At 53.8% G+C, this 1825-nt stretch overlaps 1 protein-coding gene across 1 annotated transcript; it reads left to right on the plus strand.

The window, feature by feature from the left end:
- Window positions 1–413: 413 nt before the first annotated feature.
- Window positions 414–1554, plus strand: LOC123066550 (uncharacterized). The gene is made up of 2 exons (XM_044489605.1): window positions 414–860; window positions 1042–1554. Exons 1-2 carry the CDS (start codon window positions 753–755, stop codon window positions 1276–1278), a joined length of 345 nt encoding a protein of 114 aa, XP_044345540.1. The 5' UTR covers window positions 414–752; the 3' UTR covers window positions 1279–1554.
- Window positions 1555–1825: the final 271 nt, after the last annotated feature.

Below are 1825 nucleotides of genomic sequence, written 5' to 3' on the forward strand. Positions count from 1 at the left end.
TCCAATCGGAGGCTGCCACGTTATATAGTGAGGGATCAGGTTGTGTACGTTTTGGGTGGCTTGAGCGATTTTACCTGAGATCTGGGACATTCCTTCTGCTGTTGCATGGATCCAATTTGACTACGTCTAGATTGATTTGGCAGTTTCCTGTTTTGAGGTTTGCATGCGGTGTCTCGGTGTTGTGATTTGCATGCCTCCAGCCTGATCCTGATGTGTACGTGTCCCTATTTTGGTGGGTTCTACATAATCTACGTGGCTGTTAGGCGGTGTTGTTTTGACGATGGCTCTGGGTGCATCGATGTTTCTCGGCGCAGTCGATACTTCTGGTCGTTGCTGTGCCCGATACTTCGGATGGGCTGGATTGCTATAAATACGAGTTTGCTGTCTCTTTGTTTCCTCCGCCTTACGGAGCGGGTCGTGGTGATTGGTGATTCATGTCGAGGTGGTGCCCACTGCTGGGGCCGTCCGTCCTCCCTGACCTCGCTGCTGCTGGCCCATGCCTTGCCGGAGACCCAACTGCCGGGATCTTGTTGAGGAGCTCCTTCATCCCTTGAGGCGAACCCGAAGGCGAGGCTGCTGGCGGTGCTGTTCGCGACGGTCATGGCGTACCACGTACAGGGAGAGGGCCGCCGCGATGGACGACCGGCTGGCCGGGGAGTACAAGTTCGGCCACCTCTCTCTCCTGCATCAGGTCCAGCTGTCGTCGGCGGCATCGTCGTCCTCCTCAATTCCAGGCCCCGGCAAGCCCCCGTATGGAGCTCAAAGGCACTGGAGACCCGTTCTGCAACGTCGGCCTCCCCGAGCTCCTGGTGGTTGCCTCGACGCCCACCATCGTTGCTTCGGCTCCTGCCGCGAGCGTGGTGCGTCGTTAGTTTAGCGAGAGGATGAAGGCGCATGCACGCCTCGCTGTCCGCTGGATCCCATCCGTGGCCCAAGCGAGAGCATTCTCCCATATGTATCCGGCCGGCGTGGCTGCGTCCCTCTCCCCCTTTCTTGTTTTCTTTTGCAGTTTTGCTCCTTCTTTACTCTCTTTTTGAGCAGCGTGGGATTGGCGGCCGCGGTGGAAAAGGACTACTCCGTGCGCAACGCCGGCTGTATCTGGTGGCCAGCGCCTGTGCGGTGCAGAGGACGCTGATGCCGCGACCCACAATGGCGGACAACCAGTCAACCATACGCCGGGGCTGGGCGCTGTGCTGCGGGAGTCTCGGTCGCGTTACTAGCGTACTGTGTGGACGCGGTCGTGACGGTAGCAGGCTTCAGCAGCAGCTTGCAGAGTGAGCAAGATTCAGAAGGCCTTCAACAAAACGTCAGTTGGCTTTGTTTTGACTGCGTGGGCAGTCCGCATGAACGACGCTCAAATTGTGTCAGGCAGTTTTGGGCGTTTGTTGTGAACTTGTGATGGAGGAGGGGTGCAACAACATGCAGGGATGGTGGATGGCGGCTTCGACATCTCTGTACTGCCTATAAAGCATCACATGCTGATGCTATGTTTCATTTGCCCCATCTCCCATCTCTGCTCTTATTTTAAGTAAATGCCCAGATGCCTTACATTTATCTCTGCGGGAGTTTTTCTTTTCTAATGATATCATCTATACATGTTACTTAGTTACTAAACCTATGTAACTTAGGGCCTAATTGATAAATTGCTAGCCGTATCCGCATACTTTTGTGGAGATCATATGGGGGAGGATCGAACAGTGTGGCAACAGACATCAAGGTGTGTTCTTTCAAAGAATCTTCGCATCGAGTCAATGAGCATCATATTTGAAGTGCAGTTTAACTTAGTCAGTTATAGTGCTTAAATATGATTTTGGTGTGTGTGAAA

Source organism: Triticum aestivum, chromosome 3B (genome assembly GCF_018294505.1).
Source record: "Triticum aestivum cultivar Chinese Spring chromosome 3B, IWGSC CS RefSeq v2.1, whole genome shotgun sequence".
Taxonomy (NCBI): Eukaryota; Viridiplantae; Streptophyta; class Magnoliopsida; order Poales; family Poaceae; genus Triticum; species Triticum aestivum.

Excerpts from the sequence above, each read along its gene's own strand:
- LOC123066550 (XM_044489605.1), top strand. The coding sequence starts at position 753 with ATGGAGCTCAAAGGCACTGGAGACCCGTTCTGCAACGTCGGCCTCCCC. Across the intron at positions 861-1,041 it reads CGGCTCCTGCCGCGAGCGTG|CGTGGGATTGGCGGCCGCGG; the intron begins GTGCGTCGTTAG and ends CTTTTTGAGCAG.